General features: G+C 50.7%; 1 protein-coding gene across 1 annotated transcript in view; it reads right to left on the reverse strand.

The window, feature by feature from the left end:
- Nucleotides 1-1,116: 1,116 nt before the first annotated feature.
- The window catches only part of DENND2A (DENN domain containing 2A), a 103,326-nt gene continuing 78,436 nt past the window's right edge, over nucleotides 1,117-26,006 (reverse strand). The window contains exons 13-20 of the mRNA XM_045063070.1: nucleotides 24,471-24,611; nucleotides 22,944-23,092; nucleotides 10,605-10,782; nucleotides 8,999-9,040; nucleotides 5,936-6,053; nucleotides 5,119-5,364; nucleotides 3,448-3,534; nucleotides 1,117-2,946 (exon numbers count right to left, since the gene is read on the reverse strand). Coding sequence (XP_044919005.1) covers nucleotides 2,915-2,946; nucleotides 3,448-3,534; nucleotides 5,119-5,364; nucleotides 5,936-6,053; nucleotides 8,999-9,040; nucleotides 10,605-10,782; nucleotides 22,944-23,092; nucleotides 24,471-24,611 — 993 coding nt within the window. The 3' untranslated portion in view covers nucleotides 1,117-2,914. The remainder of the gene's footprint in view (nucleotides 2,947-3,447; nucleotides 3,535-5,118; nucleotides 5,365-5,935; nucleotides 6,054-8,998; nucleotides 9,041-10,604; nucleotides 10,783-22,943; nucleotides 23,093-24,470; nucleotides 24,612-26,006) is intronic.

Consider the following 26,006-nt stretch of genomic DNA (forward strand, 5'->3'; position numbering starts at 1 on the left):
AAACAAAACGTGGTCCAACCGTGCCCTGCATAAACATAAACAGGAAGCACTGTTATAACAGGGCTACGGCGTGGATGTACCCCGAAAACATTGTTCGCGGTGAACGCAACCAGAAACAAAAGGGGATTTGTGTCTGTGATCCCATAAACCCATAGAGACTCGGTTGCCAGGGGCTGGCGGCGGGGGTGGGGCGCTGGGAGTAACTACTTAATGTGTACAAGATTTTCTTTTGGGGTGTTGAAAATGTTTTTTTGGTTGTTGCTAACATTACAGGTGTACTAAATGCAACTGAATTGTTTATTTTAAAATGACTGATTGTAAGTTCTGTGAACTTCACCCCAATATAAGAAAAAGCGTGGGGGGAGGCAAGTGCCCAGAATCAAGGAGGCAGCAGGGTTCTCCAGCACCAGCTCTGCCTGGGGAAAAAGGGTCTCATGGTTCACTGGGAACTGAAACCCGATAATGGCGTGCTTCTAAACACATGCACATTCTTCATGGAAAATGTATGCCTTTTATTGGCATTAGAAGACTGGGTTCTTGGACAGATGCTAAGTGAGTGGAAAGATACAGAGGCTGGGTGACGGTGATCTGGTTTAGGCCACCCAGCCTTACAGCCACACTTGGTTTCCGAACCCAAACCGTGTTATCCACCCATGATCTGCCCTAAACTGTGAGCTTAGATTACAACTCAGCTTTGCTTCTCTTGCCTCTGACCCTCCCCAGCGTCATTTACCACTTTGCAAGTTGTTGACAACTTTTCAGTTGATTTAATTTAAACATAAGCAGGGCCGGATGGGAGGAATGCTGGGAAGGTCCGAGGGCTCTCCAGGGTCGGATGATGGGATTTTCTTGCATGGTGTGCTGCTTACGCGGATGTGGTCATTTTCGGAAGTCTGTTCTGCTGTAACTCATGATCTGATAACTTTTCTGTATGTATATTGTACTTCAAGCAAAAAAAAAAAAACGTGAAAATAAGGCAATGTACTAAGATACTTATATAAAGATGCTCTTCTCAAACTTATTAAAAACTGGAAATAGCCTGCATGCGTAAGAATAAAGGACTGGTAAACTAACTTATAATACATCTATAAAATAGTGTTACACAGTCATTAGAAATGTTGACAAAGATGCGTATTTATTCACTTGGAGGTGGTAAGTAAACAATATGAAGTAAGTTAGAAAAGAAGGTATATTCCAAAATATTAAAAGTGATCATCTCTGGGCAGAATACTGGTATTCATAAAATTAACTAATCCGAGGAGCTTCTTAGGTACAAATTCCTGAGCCCCCAACACTCAATTCCCTTTCGGTCTCCCCCCGCAACGCCAACCACACATACCTACCCAGGCTAACTGTGCTGCATAGCCTGGTTCCGCCCTTGCACCCCTTTGAGAATCTGATAATAAACTGCGGATCCTCTCTCCTAAAAACCAAATGGACACACCAAATCTTGGCTGTAACTTCCAGGTGGAGGGGGGTCATCCAAGACTCCAGTTAAGAACCTCTAATGTAGAATGACAGAGATCAACCATTTCTTCATTTTCCTCTTGTTCTTTCTTTTTCTTTTTTTCCTTAGATGACTCCTTGCTCCCAACTCCCTAAAGGTGAGAACCTGTGCCAAGTGGCACAACTCCTTGGGCCATTGCCAAGGTCAGGGCACATCCCTTTAGTATGTATTTGTCGGGACTCTGGTACCATCCAGAGGGGTGAGCAAGCAGCGGGTGGGCGGGCCCCAGTGGCGGCCCTCAGTGGCGGCCCTGAGGCCTGCTTGAGAACTTGCCAGTGCTGCTCACTTTTTCTCTTCCCGCCTCCTCGCTGTGCCCTTGCAGGACAGGACTTGGGGTGCAGCCTCGACTCCCACCTCTCTGCTTCTGGTCCCGAGAGGGCAAGCCGACTAGCCGGCGCATGAATCTGAGGAAGCTAGCTAGCCCCAAAGGTCCGATGACCCGTCTTGTAAACATCAATACCAGAAGCCCCTCCGTTTATGCAGATCTGGGTCCCCACAACGAGAGGGGAAACATTCCCTATAATGAAACGGGAATAGGGTCAAAGCCGCAGCTTACATGTTTTAGGGACCCCAAGAATATTTTATTAGCAGATCGTATGAGGAGGTCTCGTTTGTGTGTCCCTCTAAGCGTCACGGACTTCTCGGGCAGCGGATGGTTCTATGGCTTTGAAGAGGAAAAAGGCCAACTAGAAGTGTCCCGTCTACTCGGGCGTGAGAGGAGTGGGTAGCACGACAAACAGCCTCGGCCACCAGGTGGCGTCCCTGGCCGGCCTGGGAGTGCAGCTCAGCCCAGGAAGCCAACGCCTCTGCGCTTCCCCCTCTTCCTTCAGGCTGGATAGGGCCCCATTCCTCAAGAGGACTCATGCCCCAACACCTGTGAGCACGAGGGTTGTAGGGCTGCCACTGCCCTCCTCTAACACCTGCGTCTGTCCCCGGCCCTACCCAGAGGGGCGCCTTGCTTCCCCGTCCCTGGTCACTGCTCCGGCCGCCTCTTCCTCGTCTCCTCTTGGCCTCGAGCCCAGCTGCCAGGCAGGATGAACCAGGGCACCACGGCACAAGGCACCAGAGTTTTCTTAGCCCTGGCATAATAAAAAGAAAACCCAAACACTTTTCTTTCTTTTAATACCTAAGAGTAAAAATATAAAAAATCCCAAACCCAACAACGCAAACCATCCATTTGAATGTTGTGCCATGCCTGGTCTCAGGTCTCCTTTCCAGGGCTGTTCTGAAGGAGCAGCACCTGCTGGGCCCTGGGTCCTGGGGAGGCCCTCGGGTAGCCAGAAGCCATCCTGGCACCCCGCACCTGCGACACCCAGGACCCAGTGTTTCAGAAAGGCCACCAGGAACTGTTTTTTAAAAATGTGGATGTAACTAGGAAGAAGTTTTCCCTTGAAGCTGAGCTGAAGGTTATTTCTTGTGGAGAAACTTCATTTTATTGCCTAAAAAAAAAAGAAAATGAGAACATGTCACCAGGCATACAAAAGCGAAACTTTGCCTTTTCCATCCAGGACCTACGGGTGGGGGGGGGGCAGGGACACACACACACACACACACACAGTTGCCTCCCACGCCACCTCTGGAGCCTCTCCTCACGCAACCTCTCCAATGCAGGGGATCGTCCCCAGACATGGGGAGCTTTGAAAGGAAGAATGTCAGAGCTGTAGAGGAGCATTTGCTCCGGAACAGGTGACACAGGGAGCACCGAATGGAACATGTCCTGCTTCCTAAGCTTGATTCCCCAGAAGACTGAAGAGCCTGGGAGAGAAGGACTGCCCAGGGGCCAGTGAGGCGAAGAGGGCTCCCCTGCGGCCAGCTCCGAGCAGGAGCTTGCAAGGCCACAGAGCAGTGAGCTCTGCATTGTTTGGCCCCCGTGGAGGAAACCTGCCAAGACTGGGGGGGACCAGAGGCTGGTGATGGGGACAGAGACCACTGGGCCTTACCGAGTCCCTTCAGGAACTTATTGACACCACTGTGTTCTCCACTGGGGAGTGTTTCCAGGTACTCTTGGGCTCGGACCTCAAACAAACCTGTTGGCAAGAGAAATCCCAGCCATTTTAGTTCCTTCTCACTCCCTCTCTTGTAAACAGAGCCATTTCCTTACTGCCATAGAAAGGAAGCCTTGCTTCTGAGATGAGCTGCTCCTCTACACAGGCTCTGAATCCTGAGCTCTAGAAGGGGTTTTATTGGCCTTATAATTGCCCAGCCTTGTGCAGTAACTATTCTGGAAGGCTCTAACGCTAGCTCCTACATGAAATCCTATTTTATTCAACAAACACCTTCCAAGTGTCTATACTGTGCCAGGCACTTGGTTTCAAAGAGGGACCAGACAGCCTTGGCTTTCAGGACTCCTGTCGTCTCCCTTTTCCTCATGTTCTCCCCTAACAGGGGAGAACTGGCCAAATGGTTTAGCTTGCTGGGAACCCGTCTGCCATCTGTGGGCTCAGGAAGGCCGGACGGGGCATCCAGCAGGCGCCTTCTCCTCTAGTCTCAGGCCTGAGGCTCCGGCATGGTCTTCCTTTTTCACGGATCTTCCCTGGACCTCTAGGACGCCTTCCACGCTACTTTTAAGCTTTTGTGTGATCTGTAAGCAGATATTCTGGTAAGCACAGCTTCTACTTCAAGGAAGCCTGTCATCAGGAGCGTGACTCAGACTCTAATCAATTTCCTTTTGTCTCTTCAGATCCCGGCTCCTCAGAATACCTCAGGTGTGGCCAGCCCCTGTCTCGTCTTTGCAAAGAGCTGCAGGAAGGGAGGGGGCGGCTTTGGTTCCTTCACCCAGGCTCGGCCATCACAGCACCAGAGGACAGGGGGCCTGGGGCCGGAGGCTGTCCTGGGACCCTCGCTGCCTTTGCTGTTCACTGCACTGGTCTCTCCTTGGTGGCGTGTCCCACGCAGGTCTGATTCCCATGAGTGACCGTCTTCACCAACATTTCTAGCTTTCCGATTCCCAGAAGGACTTAAGATGATGCAAGAAACAGAGGGGGGTGATTTGATCCTCCCTCACAGACTCCCCCTTCTCAGCCCTGGAAGAGGGAAGAAGTCCAGCCAGAGGGGACAGGACAAGGGAGGAGAGAGAGTGCAGGCGGGCAGGCTCCTGCGAGAGGACCCACCAGCTCCCCAGGCTGAGGAGCCTCTGCTGTGCTACCTCGAGTGCTGCGGCCAGTCAGCGGAGAGCAAAGCGAGGAGGCGCTCACACCAAGTGGGGGCACGACCATCCGCTCTGCCCCTGGCCGCTGCTGCCACACCCCGCAGAGACTGGCAGAAGGGAGGAGAGGCCTGAGGAAAAGGAGAGGAGGGGCCCGCGAGGGACAGGAGAGCACGCTCCGGAGAGTTTCATCGAGTTGGCAAGATGGAACACAAGGGGAACCTGCCACCAGAACCTGGAATGTGGTTCCGGGAGAGGCTGTGAGCAGGGGAGGAGATGGCCAGAGAAGACCAGCGGGACCCTGGGGCTGGGTGGCCAGCTCCCCAGCTCCGAGGCAGCGGGATGGGGCCTCCTCCGGGCAGGCTGCGCCGCTGTTCCCAGCTGCGCCCAGGCCCCATGACCTTCCTCCCTGCTCCCTGTCTCTGGGGCCTGGGCGTCTCTAGCTGGTTCGAAGGTGCCCCCTCACCTTTGGCATCCTGCCGGCGCAGCTCCCGCTCCTGGATGAAGCCCCGAAAGGTCTGGGTCTCCATGAAAACCTCCAGGAAGCGGCGGAGGCTCTTGGAGGAGACGGCTTTGCGGAAGGCCTCTCGCTGCAGGGTCCTCTCCTCGCGCTCTCCTGCCGTCAGGAACAGGGAGTAGTGGCCCACGATCTCCACGAAGAAGCGGACAAAGGCTTCGGACACCACCTCGTTCAAGGGGCTGGACTCGGGGCCTAAGAAAAGTGGGGAAGGGCGGGAGCCAGTGAGGGCGGGGGGCAGAGGCAGAGCCTGAGACAGTCCCAGGGGCACAGGTAAGAACTAGAGCGGATCATCATTCTCCAGGACAGATTTTTTAATTTTAATTTTATTTATTTATTTGGCAGACAGAGATCACAAGTAGGCAGAGAGGCAGGCAGAGAGAGGGGGAAGCAGGCTCCTTGCCGAGCAGAGAGCCTGATGCGGGGCTCGATCCCAGGACTCTGGGATCATGACCTGAGCTGAAGGCAGAGGCTTTAACCCACTGAACCACCCAGGCGCCCCAGGACAGATGTTATCTAGGGTGGTAAAGTCATTTCTCCCTCCCCTTTAATCCGGTATTTTAGGGCTGAAATGGGGGAGATGGGAACATCACACTTGTTAGCATTAGATCCAGATCAAAGGGTCACGCCCCTGGTTTCTCTCCTTGCATACCCCTCTGGCCAGTTTTCCTACTTAACTCAAGGCCACGTGGAAGGGCTGGTCACCGGCCCACTGGCCGCCGGATGCTAGTGATGGAAGGGGGAGATGATGCGGCTGAACTCTCACCGTACTTGCAGTCCGGGGGCCCATCATCCTGGTCACTTGCCAGGTCATTCCTCTGCTCCAGAATGTGCTCTAGGGCCACCTGAAGCTTCCTGGGGAGGATGGAATCCTCATCATCCATCTGTAAAGCAGAGAGAGCAGGTGGGTCAGTGTCCCAAGGCCCTTGGGGATGAGAACCACGTCCTGGCCTGCAGCTCACCCGGAACAGTTTTGGGGTTAGTGGAAGAAACATGATTTGGAGACAGAGATCTGAGGTTTGAATTGTGATTCCATGTTTGTTTCTTTTTCAAGTTCTATTTATTTATATACACCCCACAGGAGGCTCAAACTGCCAACCCCGAGATTGAGAATCACATACTCTTCAGACTGAGCCAGCCAGGTGCCCCTCTTGATTCCACTTTTTAAAACCAATATGAGCCTCAGTTTCCCCACTTGTAAAATGGGACCAATCAATATCTACCTCATCGTGAAGATTAAAAGGGATACAGAAGACACTGATGAAAGAATTTGAGAAAGCTATAAATAAAGGGAAAGATAGTCTGTGTTCATGGATTGGAAAAATTAACTGTAAAAATGTCCATTTTAGGGGCATCTGGGTGGCTCAGTGGGTTAAGCCTCTGCCTTCGGCTCAGGTCATGATCCAAGGGTCCTGGGCTCGAGCCCCACGTCAGGCTCTCCGCTCAGCAGAGAACCTGCTTCCTCCTCTCTCTCTCTCTCTGCCTACTTGTGATTTCTGTCTGTCAAATAAATTAAAATCTTTAAAAATAAAATAAAATAAAATAAAATGTCTATTTTACCCAAAGCCATCTAGAGATTCAGTGCAATCCCCACCAAAACTGTAATGGTATATATATATATATATATATTTTAAAGATTTTATTTAGGGGAGCCTGGGTGGCTCAGTGGGTTAAAGCCTCTGCCTTCAGCTCAGGTCATGATCCCAGGATCTTGGGATAGAGTCCCGCATCAGGCTCTCGCTCAGTGGGGAGTCTGCTTTCCCCTCTCTCTCTGCCTGCCTCTCTGCCTACTTGTAATCTGTCTGTCAAACAAATAAATAAATTTTTTTAAAAATCTAAAATTCACATGGAACCACAAAAGACACTGAATAGCCAAAGCAATCCTGAGAAAGAACAAAGCTGGGGCCTCACAATTCCTGATTTCAAGCTTTATTAACAAAACTATAGCAATCAAAACAGTCTGGTCGTGCCATGAAAACAGACACAGACTAAAGGAACAGAATCAAGAGCCCAGATGAGTGAGGCAGAGGGAGAGAGAGAATCTGAAGCAGGCTCCATGCCCAGCACGGAGCCTGACGCAGGGCTTTGTCTCATGACCCTGAGATCAGGACCTGAGCCGAAATCAAGAGTTGGACACTTGACCATCTGAGTCATCCAGGCGCCCCTGAAATCCCATTTGTACCCCCATGAACATCGCAGTACTATTCACAAAGGCCAAGACATGTAAACAACCTAAGTGTTCATTCATGAGCAAATGAATAAAGAAAATAAGATTGTGTGTGTGTGTGTGTATGTGTGTGTACACAATGGAATGTATATACACAGATATATGCATATAATGGAATATTAGTTATAAAAAAGAAGGAAACCCTGCCTTTTGTGACAACATGGATAGACCTTGAGAGCATCAGGCTTAGTGAAATAAGTCAGAGAAAGACAAAAACTGCATGTTCTCACTTATATGTGAAATCTGAAAAAAGCTGGAGCCACACAATTAGAGTAGAATGGTGGCTGCCAGGAGCCAGGGGGTGGGGGAAATGGGCAAGCATGGTCAAAGGGCACACAGTTCAGTTTATAAGCTAAATAGTTCTGGGGATCTAATGCATAGCATGGTGACTATAGTTAACTATAATCTACTGTATATCTGAAAGCATTTGAGTAGCTCAAATGCTATCAGCACACACATACACAAAAGATAATTGATTATCTGAGGGTATAGTGCATGGGTGGCTCAGTGGGTTAAGCCTCTGTCTTTGGCTCAGGTCATGATCTCAGGGTCCTGGGATTTAGCCCCGCATCGGGCTCTCTGCTCAGCAGGGAGCCTGTGGGAGCCTGCTTCCCCCTCTCTTTCTGCCTGCTTCTCTGCCTACTGGTGATCTATCTGTCAAATAAACAAAAAATCTTAAAAAAAAAAAGTGTCAACTCATATTTTTTTATTTAATTTTTTCTTTAAAGATTTTGTTTATTTATTTGACAGAGAGAGAAAGTGCACAAGCAGTTTGAGTGTCAGGCCGAGGCAGAGGCAGAGGGAGAAGCAGATTCCCTGCTGAGCAGGGAGCCGGATGCGGGACTCAATGGATTCTAGGACTCCGGGATCATGACCTGAGTCAAAGGCAGTCACTTAACCAACTCAGCCACCCATATATACAGATTTTTAACAGCGCAGGGAGGGGGCACCTGTAACCAGTGTTGTTTACTGGCCAACTGTGTTTCTTTCTTTTTTTCTTTCCTTTTCATTAAAAGAAAAAAAAAAAAAGGCACTTGGGTGGTTCAGATGGTTAAACATCTGTCTTTGGCTCAGGTCATGATCCCAGGGTCCTGGGATGAAGCCCTGCATCAGGATCCCTGCTTCGTGGAGAGCCTACTTCTCCCTCTGCCTCTACTGTTCCCCCTCTTTATGTTCTCGCTCTCTCCAATAAATAAATAAAATCTTTACCCCCCCCAAAAAAAAGAGATCAGGACAATACTGTATATAATCTTGTGTCCTGATTTTTTTCCACTTAATATTATATCATGGGCTTAAACAGTTATTGTTTGAAAACATTTTGAAAAGGACAAGTGTCTGTAGTTACAACCTATACAGACCTTCTAAATGTTAGAAAACCATTCTGTGATGACACACACAGGACTCAGTGCTTTGCCAAACCCTTGCTCTTTCGGCCCTGCGCTCTGCGTATTCCCAGTCCAGCCCTGGCCAGGGATCGCCCAGGCCCGCCGGCCTGCTTTACAATCCCAGGCCCACCAAAGAGCCTTTCCAGACGTGGAAAGCCTTGTGCCCAGCAACAGAGATGCAACAGAGCAGCGGGCTGAAGCTGGCCTTCTTACTCACCTGTCTGAGGAACCGATTGTTGACGAGGTCGACCACAAGGACCTGCAAGATGAGGGAAAGGGACGATTACTGTCCCCGGCGTGTAGGGACACTCTCAGCCTTCCTCCTTCCTGGCATCCAGACAGCAGCTGGGGGGGGGGGGGCGGAGTGGCCCATTTGTGGTTTCCGGACGTTGCCACTATAGCCACAAATGATGTAGGGGGGAAGGGGATGGGGAAGGGCTTTCCAGAACTGCTTGCTTTCAACACTGAAGCCACAGGCTGGGACATGTGTATGCCACAGACTGGACTCCCTGCCCTGTTCGGAGACTGGCTGAGGCAGAGCCTCTGGGACAGACCTGTAGTGTGTGGGTTACTGATGTGGGCGAAAGATGCTGGAGGAACCCTGCTGTTCCCATTCCATCAAGTCTGCACTCCCCACTCCCAGGGCTCTCTCCTCCTGGCTACCCATTCGGCCTTGTCATTTCTCTTAATGCGACAGGAGGAGAGAGATCCGGAGGAGCGGATCCACCTGGAGAGTAAGTCAAGCTGCAAGTACTGGGGTTTCATCAAAGGCTCTCGGATAAGCACCCTCCCCTTCCCTCCTCAGAGCGGGGCTGAGACCCAGGGCCGTGTAGGGTGGGGCAAGCACGTTGCCTAGGGCACGTGGTCAGGAAAATGCTGGGTCTCTGCCTGCATGACCCCAGCTGGCGTGGGCCACTGGCTATGATGGAGGGAGAGCATGGGTCCGGAAGGCCACCACGTTTTTACCAACAGCTGGCAACACAGGCTCTAATACATCCCAGAGACCCTACCCAGGAGCTGAGGGCGTCTCTCCTTCCTTCTCAAGCACGTCCGGGGTTGAACTGTTCAGGGGTCAAAGGGTACCCAGACAAATTCTGCGGTTCAGAAACCTATGCTCAAAGACCTGTGCTGGTGATTACTCGTGGAACTTCAGGCCTCCCTGGGCAACCACAGGAGCCACATCTGAGGACCTGGGATGAATTTCAGCGACAGGCGTTCCTCTCGGGGTTCAGAAGTTAGTGGCATCATTTAGGCACCTACGGTTCCCTCGCTGACTGCGGGGAGCAATCCGTACGTGAGACAGAGATTATTTAGAGGAAGGGCCTGGGGCTAAAGACCCACCAGGATGCCAGGAGGACTTTCCCTACTTGGGGGCAAATGTGAAAACCCATCCTTAAAAACACTTTGGTGGTTGTCTTTTTTAACTGATGTGATAAAGGACCTGTGTGTAGGAGCACAGTATTTGTCAGCTTTGTTATTAGTCCAGATATAAACTCCAGCTCTTGTTAGCTGCTCTGTGCTTGCTTCCTCCGTGCTGGGGAGAGGGAGGGAGGGAAGGGAGGGTGGATGGCTGCTTCTGGATCCAGAGTTTCAACATCTGGCTAAGTTGTAGGTCGCTGCCCTTCGGGCCAGCGCATTCATTTAGAGAAAACTGAGTTTTCAGTCCCTGAGGGTCTACGGAGGCAGACATGGGGGGGGGTAGCTAATAAAACTGCGGGCCCCCCCAACCCCCTGACATTGCACTCCTGCAATGCCTTAGCCAGCCCCTCCCCTCTGCCCTCTGGCCCCCACAGCGAGGGAACAGGGACGTCCCCAGGGCTCACCTCTTCCAGCGGCAGCTCCCGGAGCAGCGGCAGCGAGCTGGTGAGCAGGCCGATAAGGAAGGGGGTCGGTGAGCACACGATGTCGATCATGGCGGGCGGCAGCACGGGGATGTAGGTGTGCTGCCAGGTGAAGGGGTAGATGACGGCCACCATGGCGTGGCAGCACTTGGACAGCGTGCTGTGGCGGAGGGGGGAGAAGGGGCAGCTTCAGGGAAAGCTCGGACTGGGCATGCTCAGGCTCATGGGGTGGGGGCAGCCTCCATGGAGGAGGCTGGAGAGAAATGCACACCCTCCATCCCGAAGACAGGCTGGTCAGAAAAGGCAGCACGCACGTATCCGGTACAGCGTGTACCACAGTCCTAACAGACTAACCGGGCACGTGGGGTCTGGCTGAGGCTTTGAGACAGCTAGAAGGATGAATTTAATGCTTCAGCTACCTTTCCCCTAGCGGGCTTTCACCTGCGAGCTACATCCTCTACGGTCTTGACCCAACCATTCACTTCCATCTCTCTTCCCTAAACCCTTCCAAATCAGTGAAAGCCTCTTTTCTCACAGGTGCTCGTGAATGCTCACGAATTTCTCTTATTGAAGATGATTTTATAGTCTAAACTAGCTTTCTCTTTGTTCTCTTCCACACACTGCTCAGTCAAGCACGAATACCTAGGTGCAATCAAGTGAACAGGGTAGCGCTGGCCGCCGGCATTCAAGCGGCAGCAGTGAGCTCCCAGGCTCTGCTGTGGACCTCAAACTTGGGTACAGTTACCCCTTACCCAGAATTCAGAACGTAAAAAAAAAAAAAAAAATCACAGTACTGAGAGTCTCCCTTAAAGAATCATGATCATGCTACAGCCTTTATCAGTAAGCCCTGAGCTCCAGTGATCACAGTCCCCAGTGTTCTGTGCGCAGAGACCGACCTCCTGTGGGGACGAATGATGGCGGGGTGGGGTGGGGGGGATTATCCCAGACTGTCATCTGGAACATCAGCACCATCCTGCTGCAGAGAGGATGCCCGGCAGCCTCCCAAAGTGAGCAAGAGCCAAATTTCTTTCCTTCCCTACAGTTTCTTGTTGCTGGTGAGTCCACTGAGGGTGGACCCTCTCGGCTCTCATTCTAGTACGCTATTTCTAAAATGCCATGGGATTTGAACTTCAGAGGCTTGTCAGAAATATGTAATGTAAGAATAAAAGTGAGGGCCTGTGGTTTCTCCCAGGAATGCACTGCATCCTCCTCGGGGCACAGGCCCTGTAACGAGCATTTTCCCTGTTAGGTCACCTTCTGAATGTCTGCCCCAGTTCTCAGCTTTGCTCTGTTAGGCACAGTTGCAAGGAAGCCGAGTTCTCGATAGATGAACGCTCCCTTACTGGATTCCCAATGACATCAGGCACCTATACAGGCCTACTTTGGAGTTCTGTGCCAGGCCACCACAATCAAGCAAATATCTCAATAAAGGCAATCAACTGAGTTTTTTTGTTTCCCAGTGCATATAAAAATTATGTGGCTTTTTAAAGATTTTATTTGTTTGTTTGACAGAGACATAGCGAGAGAGGGAACATAAGTAGGGGGAGTGGGAGAGGGAGAAGCAGACTTCCCACCAATCAGAAAGCCCGATTCAGGGCTCAATCCCAGGACCCTGCAATCATGACCTGAGGGAAGGCAGATGCTTAACCAACTGAGCCACCCAGGTACCCCCAAAATTATGTCTATACTATACAGTATGCAAATGTGCAATAGCGTTATATCTAAAAAAATAGTGTATGTGCCTTAATTAAAAAGTAGTTTATTGCTAAAAAATGCTAACCATCGGGGGGCCTGGGTGGCTCAGGTCATGATCCCAGCACCCTGGGAGTCCTGGGATCAAGCCCCATATCAGGCTGCCTGCTCAGCGGGGAGTTTGCTTCTCTCTCTCCAGCTTCCCTATGCCTGGGTTCCCTCTCTCGCTATCTCTGTCATAAAAAAGTAAAATCTGTTTGTTTTCTTTTTTAATTTTTATTTATTTTATTTTTTAAAGATTTTATTTATTTATTTGACAGACAGAGATCACAAGTAGGCAGAGAGGCAGGCAGAGAGAGAGGAGGAAGCAGGCTCCCAGGGCTGAGCAGAGAGCCCGATGTAGGGCTCGATCCCAGGACCCTGAGATCATGACCTGAGCCAAAGGCAGAGGCTTTAACCCACTGAGCCACCCGGGAGCCCCAGAATCTTAAAAAATAAATAAATAAATAAATGCTAACCATCACCTAAGCTTCCAGTGAATCATAATCACCAGTCACAGATGACCATAATATAATAATGAAAAATACTGTGAGACATTACCAAAATGCGACACAGAGCCACAAAGTGAGCAAGTGCTGGTGGAAAAACAGTGCTGATGAACTTGGCTGATGTGGGGTTGCCACGAACCTTCAGTTTGTAAAACAAAACCCCAAACCCTGCAGTATCTGCAACGTGGAACAGACTGAGGTCGGCCTGCAAACTCATTGTCATAAAACTCTCCTGAGCCCATTGTAACAGAATCACCTAGCTCTGGCTTCCTTAGAGAGGGAAGAAGTGAACTAAAAGATATTGGCCAGCAAGTGAAATAAGCCAGACAGAAAAAGGCAAATACTGGATTATTCCACTTACAAGTGAGGGGCTTAGAACAGGCAAACTCAGAGAGACCAGGGGCTGGGGAAGGCAGAGTGGGGAGCTGTTGCCTAGAGTAGACAGACATTCAGTTTGAGATGATGAAAAAGTTCTGGAAATGGAGAGTGCTGACGGTTGCAAGCACTGTGAATGTTCTTAATGCTGCCCCTGAATTGTGTACTTAAAAATGATTGTAATAGTGAACTTTAAGTTATGTATATTTTATCACAATTTTAAAAAAAGCCAAGATAAAAATCACTTACCTGCTAAAGGAGGTCCTCTGAATACGGCCCTCCCTGAACATCCTTACAATATACCCCAGCTCCCTTTCCATCCACCTGCAGCTGGGCCCCTGAACCAAACAAAAGTAATGCTGAATCTGTTCATTTATCAGCAAGAGCCTCTTGACCTTCCTGTTTGGTGTCTTTGCAAATAATCACTCTCTGAACACTCCGTGGAGTCCTGCCATGCTTCTTAGGAGCAGGGCACACACATGTCGCACTATTTGGTCCTCGTCTTTTCTTTCACGTGATCACCCCCAAAATGAGAAAGATATTACCCCCAAGATTTTGTTTTTATCATAATACCCACAATATCTTCTTCATAAAAGGGAAGTATACAAGGCATCTAATACCTTCTTTATAATACCTATCATACCTTCCTTTTACCTACTGAGTAATAGCGAGACAATACTTCAGTTAGGACGTATCCCAAGGAGAACAACAGCAGTAATTCAGCTGGCAGGTTGGTGACTTTCCATTCAAAGACTTTTCTCACAAAGCAGAGAACCATTTTCCCTCAGGCATCCCTTTCTCTCTCAGATACTGTTAGTGAGTTGCTCACCCTTTGTGTTTAACTTCCTTGATCACTGGACGTGTGGAATTTACTTTGTTCTAAAATTTTTAAATTTTAGGACTAGCCTATGTCAGTGTGGGACCAGTCTGCAAAGCTGATCTGCTCACGTACTGCCGTTATGAGGACACAAGTGAGAAAATCAGGATATTAAAATATAAATGAGGACAGCTGGGCCTAGAGCAGGTTTCTTTTCAGACTCCAGTTTGCAGCCCATCATTGGGTCCTGAAATAATTTTAGTGGGCCGTGATCAGCCTTAGAAACAACAAAAGGACCAGACTAGAAGCGAGGGTGCTGCATTCTGTTCCGGTCGTAAATAATGAGCTGTGTGCCGTGTGTGGTGTATGCGCTGGGCCTGAACGTGAATAGCATTGCTCGTTAGGGCCTGGAGTGAAAAAGGGTCTCCAGCCAACCAGGACCAGGACCAGAGAACTGGAGGCTAGAGGCTAGAGGCAGGTAGACAGTGATGGTTCAGCAGGAATTCTGGTACGTTCCATGTTTTCCTGGGATGTTGGCTTTCATTCTCAAATGACTAGATGGACCTTAAAAGAGACGGTGAGAATCCTCCGAAGGAAGCCTTGTGTATGAAACCCAGCTCTTTGGACAGCCCATTTGTCCTGAATGTGTCCAAGCCCTGAACGTGCACTGGAGGAAGAATGGCTCCTGTGGGCCATGGCCGTGGCAGCTGTCATGCAGGGTCCACCTCAGCTGGCTCTGAAGCTTTCCCCTTCCATCTGCTCGCTGGCAGAGAATAAAAATGCGGTGCTCGAGCTGAAGAGTTTCTTCACATTTTCAGAGATGTGGTTTAAGCACTTTTGACCCACGGAGGTTACCGAACCACAGAACTTTAGAACCTGGAGCCATCTCAGACATGGAGTTCATCTTCTTTTGAATCTTTTTTTTGGGGGTGGGGGTGGGGTGGGGTAATCTTTACACCCAACATGGGGCTTGAACTCATGATGCTGAGATCAAGAGTCGAAGGCTCTACCACCTGAACTGGCCAGGTGCCCCTTCTTATGAATTCTAAGAGCTAAAGAGACCTAGGCTGAGGCTGACCTCCGCATGCAGAGTGGGCAGTGAAGTGCCTGGAGGAGGGGAAGAGACGCAGAGTGAGGAACGGAGGCATGAGGAGGCCCTTTGTGAGAAGCCTTTGTGGTTTCCTCAATCACTGCAGTAGAAAAATAAATGTGCCCCCCCCCCCCCGCCCAACTTAAAGAAAAGACCTTCTGCTCTTTTGCTTTCTTGCGGCTCCATCCCTGGAATGAGAAAGTATAACCCGTTGCTGGGTTCTCTCCCAGCTTGAGCATCCTGTGGCTCCTAGGGGAAGCCTAAGGGGCCCTGCGGTGCCGGCTGCCCCCTCCCCCACAACGTTTGGCCGTGGCTGGACGAGGAAGGCAGTTGGAACGGGTCAGGAAAAATGATAAGCAATGCCAGTGCTAGCCAGATACACACAGTGGGCGAATGAATGTTCTGGAGAGCAAGATCAAATTCATTCACGCTCCTGGAATGCACGGAGCTGAAGGACAGCTGCATTCAATTTTGACGGGGACCAATGACGACGACTCAGCCGGACACTATGTAGGTAGGTGCTGCCCGCTGCTCTCTCCTCTAACAAGTGGCTTTTGTTTGTTTTTAAATCGTCTGATGTGCTGTTGCATCTGGAGCCCAATGTTTCCGCACCTGGCTGTCATTAGCACCTCCAGGCAGGCACATATGGCATATGGAGCTGGCAGGGGGCGAGGGGGGGCTCCCGACAACAGGTGGGCAGGGTTTGGGGAGTGGCTCATTCCTCTTGCTCACTAGCCCACATCAGCATGCTGGGGTTGGGGAAACCAACCTCTCTCTCTCTTTAAACACTAGACGGAAAGGTCAGATTTTGCAAAGAGCACAGTTAGTGACAACTCTTCCCCCAAAATAAATGGCAGAGGAGAAAGACCGGATTATTTTGAGTGTAGCTTGTGTTTTTCTCGGTCTCAGCTGCAAGTGCGAATGAAATCTTAGTCCCAGGCTCGTGAAGGCTAGAGGAGCCTTCCACTGGGGCGGGGGCGAGGGGGGGGGCACTGCTAGGATGGGTGGTCTCTTGGGACTGTGGAAAGAACAGGCTTTGGTTTGGGCGAAGCTGAGGATGACTTTTCAAGCAAGCTCGCCACACAGCCTCGCTGAGCATCTGCTGGTTGGAGGAGAGGCAATGTTTTGGAAGAAGTCCCAGGAAGAGAGCCCTCGCAGCTGGCTCTTGTTACCGTGGGGGTGGAGGAAAGCAACACCAGCCTGCAGCTGTGATCCATTTGTACAAAAGCAGGGGAGGGAGGTGATGCCCACGGGGGAGGATGGCCAGGCCACAGGGCTTCAAGATGGGCACAGGGTAGAAGGGTCAGGTCCCAGAATGCTTTGCTATTTAGCGGTGCTCTGTGAGGGTGGAAGCATTAGTCTAGAGCCATCAGGATGCCCTTGTGTGTACTTAAGTTGTCCTGGAGATGACACTTTGATTCTGGTTGCTAGCGAGCCCCTGTCACTGAGTGTGGAGTTACTACGCTCCGCAACCTTCCCATTCATCGAGGAACCAGTAAGAACTGAACACAGAGCCTTCTCTAAAATGCTACCAGAGAAGCAAACAATGAGTTTCCTGAGTTAGACAGACTCCCCAGGAATGTGAAGAATGATCCCATCCGTGTTCATCAGCATCCCAAGCAAAGTATCTCTCCCAGTGTATCATTCCCAGGAAGCTGAAATGAAAGCCACACTTCAGTCTGGGCTGGTACCTGGAGGAACCCAGTGGGAGGCAGCCGTCCCCCAGCACTGGCGGGTGCATTTCCACGACTGTACTTTCAAACCCAGAAGTAACGTTGCCAAATTAAAACAAAAACAAAAACAAAATACATAGGCTGGGCCCCGAGAAAACTGGCTTTGCTACTCCCTGTATGATCTCAGGTAGAAGAAGCCTTGAACTTCCTAATCTGTAAAATAAGTAAAGTGGACTAGATAATTTCCAACTTCCTTCCAACTTTAATGTTTACAAACTGCAAATCTATGCAAGAGAGAAAACCAGGTACTGGGAACAGCTGGAAAGTGAAAAGAACCACGGCTTGTCATGGGGAGATAATCCTAGGGCTCATTAGTGGAGTCGGGACAGAAGAGCAGGGGTGGCGTCTCATCAGACAAAGGAACAGAGGGTTTGCGTCCCTGCAGTAAGCGCCACAGAAGGGTGACGACACAAGCAAGCAGAGCCGGGGAGCATCTGGACCACTGATGGAAGAACCAGAATAAGTCTTCAGCCCAAGATTTTGCTAGTGATGGGTTCAACGTAGAAGACAACTGGGGCCGTGCTCGTCTCTGAATCTTGCTCCAAATGTCATCTTCTGGGTGTTCACGTACAAAAATAGGTAGTTGGTACTTAATATTTCATCAGACTGATGCCACTAGGTTACTAAAGCCGTATTTTTCACAGGCTTTTGCTGAATGAAATTTCTGTGTCTCTAAGACCGGCAGCCACTGACACTGCAGGGGCTCGGGCAAGCTCACAAACCCGAGCTTTTTCTGCGACAGCAAACACTGCTGAGCGTAACCGATTCTAGACAGGACAGGGGTCCCCATTTAGGCTTATAGAAACTGATCAAAAAGATAAAACCACCAGAAGGAGCACATAAAAGGATGAAGGCACACAGCTACCTAGCCACTTATCTGTGCAGCTACCCATGGGGCAAAGCCAAGGTGCAAACTCCAGTATTTAGGGAGATTTGACCACCTAATCCTGACTTGTCATTAGCCAGTAGTCATTTGGCTTATAGTCATCCAGTACTCTAAAAAGATAACAGGAAAATTTCTTGATTGTTAAAAACTTTGCCCCATCTCAAATTTTTGAACAAATCTGTTTAAGTCCAGCTCTGGCTCTATTATTCAGCCTGGCCTGTAGATTAGTCAAAACGTTGGGAACTGAAATTTATAATAAACTAAAAAACAAATGTTTATCACTGGGGAAAGGAAGAAGGGAGGAATAAGAAAATATTTATTTGGGTTGCTACGAAAACAGAACAAGCCATCACAACAACATTCCCTCCTCTCCATCTGTCAAACTTGGGCTTGACAGAGCCTTAAGAAACACTCAGTGTCCACCCTGAAGATGAAACGGAACGAAAATGTTATTCTAAATTTGATAGATTTTTGGCTTGACTTAAAACTCTTTTATAACTCATTCAGTATTTGCCACAAGTCCCAGCTACTTCCTCTTGCCATGGGCAGACTCACTAGCAATGAAGAGGAAGTACGTTGTGTGTGGGGAGGGGAGGAGATGTCAGAACAACGGCTGGCCAAATGCAGGCTGACGTCCGCCCCGGGATGCCACACACTCACTGAGCTCGTGGGGTGTCCTGCTCTCCTGTGCTGTTCTGCAGTCTCACAAAGATTAGGGGGAATCACAAGAATGAGGGGGCTTGCTTCCTCTTCTAGCTGAATAGGGCTGGAGATGGGATCGTGTGTGGTGTGTGGAGTTCTGTGCTCGGTGGTGATATGGATGAGAGACCCCACGGGGGCTTACGCTAAAGGCTCTCCTTACAGACTTGCCCAGGTCAGATGACTTTCAACCAGCCACTGTCCCCCAAGCCCTAGCTTGTCATGGTCTGGCCCAAGAACCCTTCAATTCCCTATGGCTCTCTGCCCGTACATCGGGCAGTAGTAGGTGAAGGCAGATTCCTCCTAGAGGGATACCCGGTGAGCAGAACGGGCCGGAGAAGGGAAGATGGGTTCTAGCCTTTTCACTCAGCAACTTCACACACAGGATGTTCTTGGGTGGATTTTCTGTACTTTGATCATTAGCTCTCTTCCCCCATGCCTCCCTCCCTCCTGCCTCCCCCCCCTCTATTTTCTTAAGATTTTATTTTTAAGTAACCTCTACACCAAGGTGGAGCTCAAACTTAACAACCCTAAGATCAAGAGTCTCATGCTAGAGTCGCTGAGTCAGCCAGGAGCCCCAGCTGGGTCACTTTCTCACAGGTGAGCCGGACTTCCCTGTCCTGGCTTAGGTGGCCTGTCAGGGAAGGGGTCACAGCGGAGGGTCAGAGAGACCCGGCACTGAGGACTCCAGAAGCAGACAGTGTAAGCTGCAAAAGAGGGGCAGAGACACCCCGACTTCTAAGCACAGTCTAGAGCAGAGGCCTGGGCATCCTGGAGAGGACCCACAACACGGTGCATATTTAACTCTAACCTAGAAACGTTAAGAGGAACATTAAATGAGCACAGGCGGCTACCTGGTGTCACACCAGCTCTGAAGTGTTGGGGATCAGAACTGCGCTACAGGAGGCCTCAGTGGCAGGGACAGGCTACTCAGTGATTTCTACCGAACCAGATAAAGCCGGAGAGGAGCGAGCCTATGGAGCACGAGGAGAGGTGGGGTGTGGGGGCTGACTTTCCCTCAGCAGCACGTTCATAGAATCACACAGAGCATTTGAGCCAGAGGGGCCCTGCAGGGATTAGACAGTCCTCTCCCCAACTGCATGGCTGGGCACAAGGCATGGTCATCCCCTGGGACGCTCTGGAAAACACAGAACGCCTGAGGACGTGGGGTCAGGAATGGGGCCCTTAGGAGGTTCTGGGCCAGGGTCAGAGGGAGGGCAAGGCTCAAAGGAGCACGGTTCCAGGAGGCCCCAAGCACTCTGGCCCGTGGAGTGAGGGAATTTCAGAGCAAGGAAAGACTGTGGGGTCGCCCGGTCCCACTGGCCTCACTGGGCCCCAGTGGAAGGCCACAGAGAGGGGGCGCCCGGGGAGGAAAGCACAGAAGTCTCAGCTTCTTCACTACACAATTCTAGCCTGATGCTAAGCACACAGGGGGTCTCAATGGCATGTTTTAAAAAAGACTTTCCTTATATACTTCCGTGGGGGGGTCACAGATGCCGCCCTTCACCCCCACCCCAGACCACGAGGCCCGCTCCTCCTCCTTCCTTCTCATTTTCTCTGGAGCCAGGCTGCCTGCGTCCCAGCCCTCCCACTAACCACTTGAACTTTGCTTGAGCAAAGTGACTTAACCTCTGTGTGCTTCTTAGCTTCCTAATAATAGAAGCTATCTGACTGAGTTGTCAGGAGCCTGAAAGAGTACAGGTCAACCCCTTCCGCGAGCCTGGCCCGGAGGTGACACTCCAGTGTTCCTTGCGGCGGCCGTGTTGCTACTGTCTCGGGCTCACTCCTGCCCTGAGTCCTTCTCTTCCCGCCTCAGCTCTAGGGGCCTTTGTTTATTTGTCCACCTCTTCGGGTCTGCCTGGAACAGGTATTGGACGGAAAGATAATGTACTGGGTAAGAGAGAGAAAACCTTGACCTCTTGTAATAGGAAAAGCATGGGCGGACTGCCTCTCAGGACAATGTGACACGGGAGTTGCACAAGTGGCAGTGACGAGGGGCCCCAGTGCAGATAAGCCCTAGTTTCATAAATGAGGAGACCCAGGGCCCGCCGCCGCTGAGGACGCTGCGGCTTCCTCGATCTTCCTGGGAACACCCCTGGGCCCCGGGCTCTGTGTGATGAGGGAGAGATATGTAAGTCTGAAAGCCCTAACGGGGCTACAAAGGAAATTCAGGTGTTTTAGATAAGCGCGCGCACACACACGGTAGTTAACTGCACAGTGGCCTGGCTCTGGACCCTGTCCCTGCAGTAGCCACAGGTGGCATTTTACCCCCTCTGCCCTCTCATGGGAGTTTGCTGTTCGAAGGGACTCTGTCTCTGAGGGCAGAATACCAGGCACTGTGGAAGGTGGGCAAGGAGACACTCCACGGTTCCTCTGATCAGACCACATCGGGGACTTGTGCCCCCAGTAAAGCTGCCGCAGAGCAGGCGGAGGGGCTGGGGCAGGCTCCATTCTCTGGGATGGCCTTCCTTCGCTCTCCTTCGGCTCTTGTTAGGGCAGCTCAGGGGGAAGGCCTTCAGCCTGCCAGCCCAGAAATCTCCCCGGGCAGGAGTGAGAAGTGGACAAGTCCCTCCTGACATCTTTGTCACAGCACTTCCAGGAGTCCTGGTACGCTAAGCCCGACCCATCCCCTCTGCTGGCCTTCAGGGATGCATCTGATGTTGACCTGTTCTGTTCCCACCTTCTCTCTCATTGTACTTGGACAGGAAAAGTAGGTGCTACTTCCCGTTCTCCTTGGTCGGCGAGGGAAGCCTGGGGAGGGCACGCTCCCTTCCAGCCACGCCCATCTTCTCAGACATTTTCTCCTGCGGCACCTTCCAGAGCCTACCATCTTCAACCCGGCAGCAAGGTCTTCGTGGGACTGCGTGGCCCCTCGTCCAGTCTGGGCGGGCAGCCCACTCACTTGGCTGGCCTTCCCTTCTTGCCTCGGCCTTCCTGAGAGCCCGTCCCCTCCCCCACGGCGGAGTCTGAGAATCCTACTTCCGGGGGGACCGAGTGGGGCTTCCAGGGAATACCGACAGCTACTCGATGAAATCTGACCCTGGTCAAGGAAGGGTTATGACTCATCTCTTGCTTCCGGAGCCCCAACCTTAGAAGTCTCCCGCCCGAGTTCCCCAGTGCCCACAGGCTTTGAGAGCTGCCCCCGCCCAGCCCCAGCTGCAGGCCTGCTTCCTGCGCGGACCCCAGGGCACCTGGAGTGCAAGAAGCATGACGGGAACAGGGAAGAGCTCACTCAAAACCCGGTGGGAGCAGGCTGGGAGTAGCCACGTGGCCGCTGTCCAAGGAAGAGCGTCACCAAGATGACCAGATGGGCTGCAGTGGGAGGAGAGGACTGGATTCCATTTCCTACCACGTTCCTGATGAGCTCCACATTCCTACCTTCTGTCCTTTCCATTCTTCTTCCTCCCTTTTGTTTTCCAGATTTGGGAATCATATTCCCTCTCCAAACCGCAGCTCTTCGATTTTTGTGTTTTTGGCATTTCTTCCTTTCCAGATGGACTCCTTGGTTGGCCTCATCCGCTTTCCCTGGTTGGCTGGTCCGTCTCAGCCCTAACTGGAGTGGTGGTCACCACCTGGGCTGCTGTGCCCTCAGTTCCAAAGCCAAGAAGGCTCTAATTCAGTATTCTGGAGTGATGAAAATGCCAGGAGTCCTTTTTTTTTTTTTTTTTTTAAAGTTCAGAATTCACTCAAATCCCTATCTGCCGCTCCTCTGGCTTTTCTCTGATTTGTACATGGTTTTGCAAGTCATTGAACGTGACATGGAGGGCATCCTACCAAGCAGTGAGCAGGCGTGTGTGATTCTGTGTCATTTATTTTAGCACTGAGAGGTCGGGCCGCCTCGGGGAGCCGTCCGTGTCTTGCCCGGCCCTGCAGGCCTCCTTGAGCCTTGGCTCCTTGTCCCCACTTCGCCTTCCTGTCTCTGCAGTGAACTGCTTCACACGGTTTTTGAAGATGACGTGCTCGGTCTCCTGTCCCCTTGCCTTCGTCTAGATAGCTACAGCTCCTTTAGCCTGGAATGTGCTTTCTACTTGCTCTTAGCTTCAGGACTCAGCCAGAATCGGCCTCCTCCGAGGGTGAGCGCCCTCCTTGGTGTCCAGAACGCGCTGCTCTGGTAAGCCTAGACAGCACAGTCCTCGGGGCTCTGCTCACTCCTTCGTCCCCCCGCCCCGCCGGGACAGAAAACCCTGAGGACAGCTCTGCTGCCGCCCTCAGCCCTGTATACACAGCAGAGCGCCCAGCGCCCTGCGGGAGGATGCAAGGCAGGCGAGGGTCAGGGAAGTAGCGCACAGAAGCGCAGTCTTCCTTGGTTTTACAGGATGGGTGCGCCTAATACACCTCCCATCCCCGAGGCCCACTGATCTGCGCTCTTCCCTCAGAGGGGCTGCACCCCCAGTCCCGGGCAGTCACCTGCCCCCGCACCCCAAAGAGTCTGCCACCGACTATCCTTCAGACGCTTGAGTGGAAGTGACCAAGACTGGTACCTGAGCTTGTCTGCGATGAAGATGACCCTCCTTTCCAGAAGCAGGGAGGCAAAAACACAGAGCAGGTGGCGGACACTGAGAGAGGAGAAGAGAGACTCAAAGTCCACGTGCTCGAGCCGGGAGTCCAGCGGGCGGCACAGTTCAATCACCTGCCAGGGAACGGGAGCAGCCGTGAGGCGGGGTCACGCCGCAGGCTCAGAGGTCCTCAGCGGGCCTGAGCCATTCGCAGGGGAAAAGGGAAAGAAAACAAGGAAGGCAAAAGTGAGGGAAAAGAAAGATCCTGGGAGACTGAGGGAGCAGGTACACTTGGTACGAATTCCGTCGCAAAGTTAAGTGTGAGGAAAGATCAGAGAAAGGTGGGGACACAGGATGGCGGAATGATGGCTCATGGCCCCAAATGCTTGGAGGCTCTGCCTGCCAGTGACACATTTCTACCATCCCCCTCCCTGGGAGATCCATGACTGCTGATGTCCTATGACTTGGAGTCCCACGGGAAAGTGTCTCTGCCTCACAAGGGAACATTAACTGCTGGAAAGGAGTCGCAGGCTCGCGCAGAAGGACCACCAGAGCCAAGCAGCAGCTTCAGGACTCACCTCCTGTGAAAGGCATTTCTCAGTAAGCCCAACCCCATGCCAATCCCTTATGATGTGTCTTACAGCCTGTATGCTTGGTGGGCACATCTTCTCATTCTGTACTTGTTGAAATGTTCCCGAATTCATCTCAAGTCACTACTCGTGTGTGTTTTACTCTTTTAATAGCTGTCTCCTTCATAGTGAGCAGAGACTGGTGTTTTGCTCTGAGCACGGCACCTGCCCGGTGCTGTCCCCGTAGTGGGGTTCACTCATGTTAACATCCTTATGGCCAATCCACCATCTGCTATAGGATAGTATAGGGTTCTCTAGCAACAGGGAGAATACTTCCCTCTGTTCTGGGAAACTGAGCTGTTCCAGAAGACTCCAGACCTATCCTTATCCCTCCCCTGTCTCCAGAGGTGACCAGCTTTTTCAAGGGCTTTTGGAACTACAGAATCAAGTCTGAAAGGGATCTGCCTAGTGATAACCACAGAGCCATATAAAGGGAATGGGAATGACGAAAATAAAGTCCTGCATTAAATTCCAACCCAGCCAAGAAAAGGGACATACCTCAAAGTCCTAGACAGGTGAATAAAAAGTAGTACATAAGTTTGTCTTCCCAGAAGATAATCTGTTTTACATTATGAAGTTATGGAGGTGATAGAGACCAAAAATATAGTTTCAAATACAACCTATGAGTGTAATGGGCTAGTAAGAGAAACTAAGGATGTTCAGACAGGTCCCTAACCTGTAAGGCCAAGGTCATGCAAAGAAATACCATGTGCTGCCATGGCATAGCTCTAGGACTGAATCCCAGAATGGAGGGACAGGACTTAGGGTAGATTTTACTAGGCCTGATATCACATTCACTGATGTGACAGCCCGCTGGAAGCCAGCCCCTTGGTCAGCTGGAGGAGCTTTGTCTCTAGCAGATAGTAGGAATCTGATGACTTACTTCAGTTCCCGATCCTGGCAAGAAGTTCTTGACAACGATGGTTTTGCCCAGTGCTGGGAAAGGGGCCTCCATGACACTCCTCATGAGGGGCTGTACCAGGGCAGGAGAGATGCCTCGCCGTTTTTCCACCTCATCCAAGATCTGCAAGGGTCACAAAAGCAGCTTAGCTGTCCTGATGTCAGGGCACCAAGGCATCCCTCTGCTCTCATTGACATGGGCCTGCTACCGTGACTGAAGCATTATGGGGAAGGCCTGCTGTCTGCTTCAGGCCAAACTTAAAGAGTCTTTCAACCCATATGTTATCGCCCCAAATCTCCTCTCTAGGTACCCACTCCTTTGCCGTGTATCTTTGCAGTTCTTCCCATTGAAGTGGTAAAGTTTCTTGACCCCCTTGACTTTGGATTTGGCCAGGTAACTTACTGGGCCAATACATGCATTATCAATGGGAGCAATATTGCCCCCAGGGGGATAAAAATTGGTTCTTGGGGGTGGTCCTGAAAAAAAGCTTAGGTATTATATTGGTTTGTAGCCCTTTAAAGGCCCACAGTACCTAAAAAGATCTCCAGTATATCTGTGGAGTTACAATTTCTCTGAGGGTACCATTAGAGAAGAGTAAACCCAAACCACAATGAGAAACCACTTCACACTCATGAGGTGGGCTGTAACCAAAAGACTGACAACAGCTAAAGTGGAGAAATTGGAACCCTCATGTACTGCTGGGGGAAAGTGAACTAGTGACGCCCCTTGGCTAAGCAGTCTGGCAGTACCTTCAGAGGGTAAAGATAATGCTCCTAGATGGCTTAGCAACTACACTTCTGAACCAACAGAAACGAAAACACGTTCACATAAAAACTAGTACATTGGGGCGCCTGGGTGGCGCAGTCAGTTAAGCATCTGACTCTTCATTTTCGCTCAGGTCAGGATCTCAGTGTTGTGAGATCGAGCCCCATGTTGGCGAGCTCACAACCAGTGTACAGTATGCTTAAGATTCTCCCTCTCTCTTCCTCTGCCCCCCCATGTGCATGTGCACTCTCTCTCTCAGATAAATAAATGATTAAAAAAAAAATGGGATGCTCATTTGTGGCTCAGTCTAAAAAGCGTCTGCCTTCAGCTCAGGTCATGATCCTGGGGTCTTGGGATCGAGTCCCTCACTGGACTCCCTGCTCAGCAAAGAGTCTGCTTCTCCCTTTGCCTGCTGCTTCCCCTGCTGTGCTCGCTCTCTCTGACAAATTAATAAAATCTTAATTTTATTAAAATTTAATTTTTAATAAATTTAATAAAATAAATTTCAATTTATTAAAACCCCAAACCCATGCATTAATGTTCATAGCAGAATTATTCCTAATAGTCAAAAGGAGGATGTAACCAAAATGTCCATCAATTGATGAATGGATAAACAAAATGTGATATTCCAATGTAGGCCATAATCAGCCATAAAAAGGAATGCGATACTGATTCATGCTACAACATGGATGAACCCTGAAAAGATTAGGCTAAGTCAGAGACACCAGTCACAAAAGGCCACTTATTTTATGA

The sequence above is a fragment of the Mustela putorius genome, unplaced genomic scaffold, assembly GCF_011764305.1.
Source record: "Mustela putorius furo isolate JIRA1106 unplaced genomic scaffold, ASM1176430v1.1 tig00003845_pilon_pilon_pilon, whole genome shotgun sequence".
Lineage (NCBI taxonomy): Eukaryota > Metazoa > Chordata > Mammalia > Carnivora > Mustelidae > Mustela > Mustela putorius.